This window comes from Sinocyclocheilus grahami, unplaced genomic scaffold, assembly GCF_001515645.1.
Source record: "Sinocyclocheilus grahami isolate Dianchi unplaced genomic scaffold, SAMN03320097.WGS_v1.1 scaffold5169.1, whole genome shotgun sequence".
NCBI lineage: Eukaryota > Metazoa > Chordata > Actinopteri > Cypriniformes > Cyprinidae > Sinocyclocheilus > Sinocyclocheilus grahami.
Window position 1 is genome coordinate 6,501 of NW_015509931.1, and position 392 is coordinate 6,892.

The 392-nt window shown below is 42.9% G+C and overlaps 1 protein-coding gene across 1 annotated transcript in view; it reads left to right on the forward strand.

The window, feature by feature from the left end:
- Positions 1-359, forward strand: part of LOC107577122 (receptor-type tyrosine-protein phosphatase gamma-like) — a gene marked incomplete at both ends in the record, with an annotated part of 3,551 nt that extends 3,192 nt beyond the window's left edge. The window contains one exon of the mRNA XM_016263233.1: positions 202-359. Within this exon, the coding sequence (XP_016118719.1) occupies positions 202-359 (158 nt within the window). The remainder of the gene's footprint in view (positions 1-201) is intronic.
- Between the last annotated feature and the right edge of the window lie 33 nt (positions 360-392).

Below are 392 nucleotides of genomic sequence, written 5' to 3' on the forward strand. Positions count from 1 at the left end.
AGTTACAGTCTGGAAATAAAGAGAAAGCTGGGCAGATGCTTTTATCTCTAAATGCCAGAAGAACTAACAATAAGATAATAAAATGTCACCAAAACCTGTGTATATGCCACATGTGCATCACATCATGCTGCCTCATAGTGCTTCAGGCAGGCTTCATAAGATCTGTCTTTGAGTGTTTATTCTGTGGCTATTATTTAACAGAGAAGGAAACAAACCTTGGTCCATTCATACTGAGGGATCTGTTGCCATCATCCTTGGGAAGTTATTACCGCTACACCGGCTCTCTCACGACACCTCCCTGCAGTAAAGTCGTGGAGTGGATCATCTTCAGTCGACCTGTTTACCTCTCCTACCACCAGGTTTGCAAATACACAAACACACACACACACACA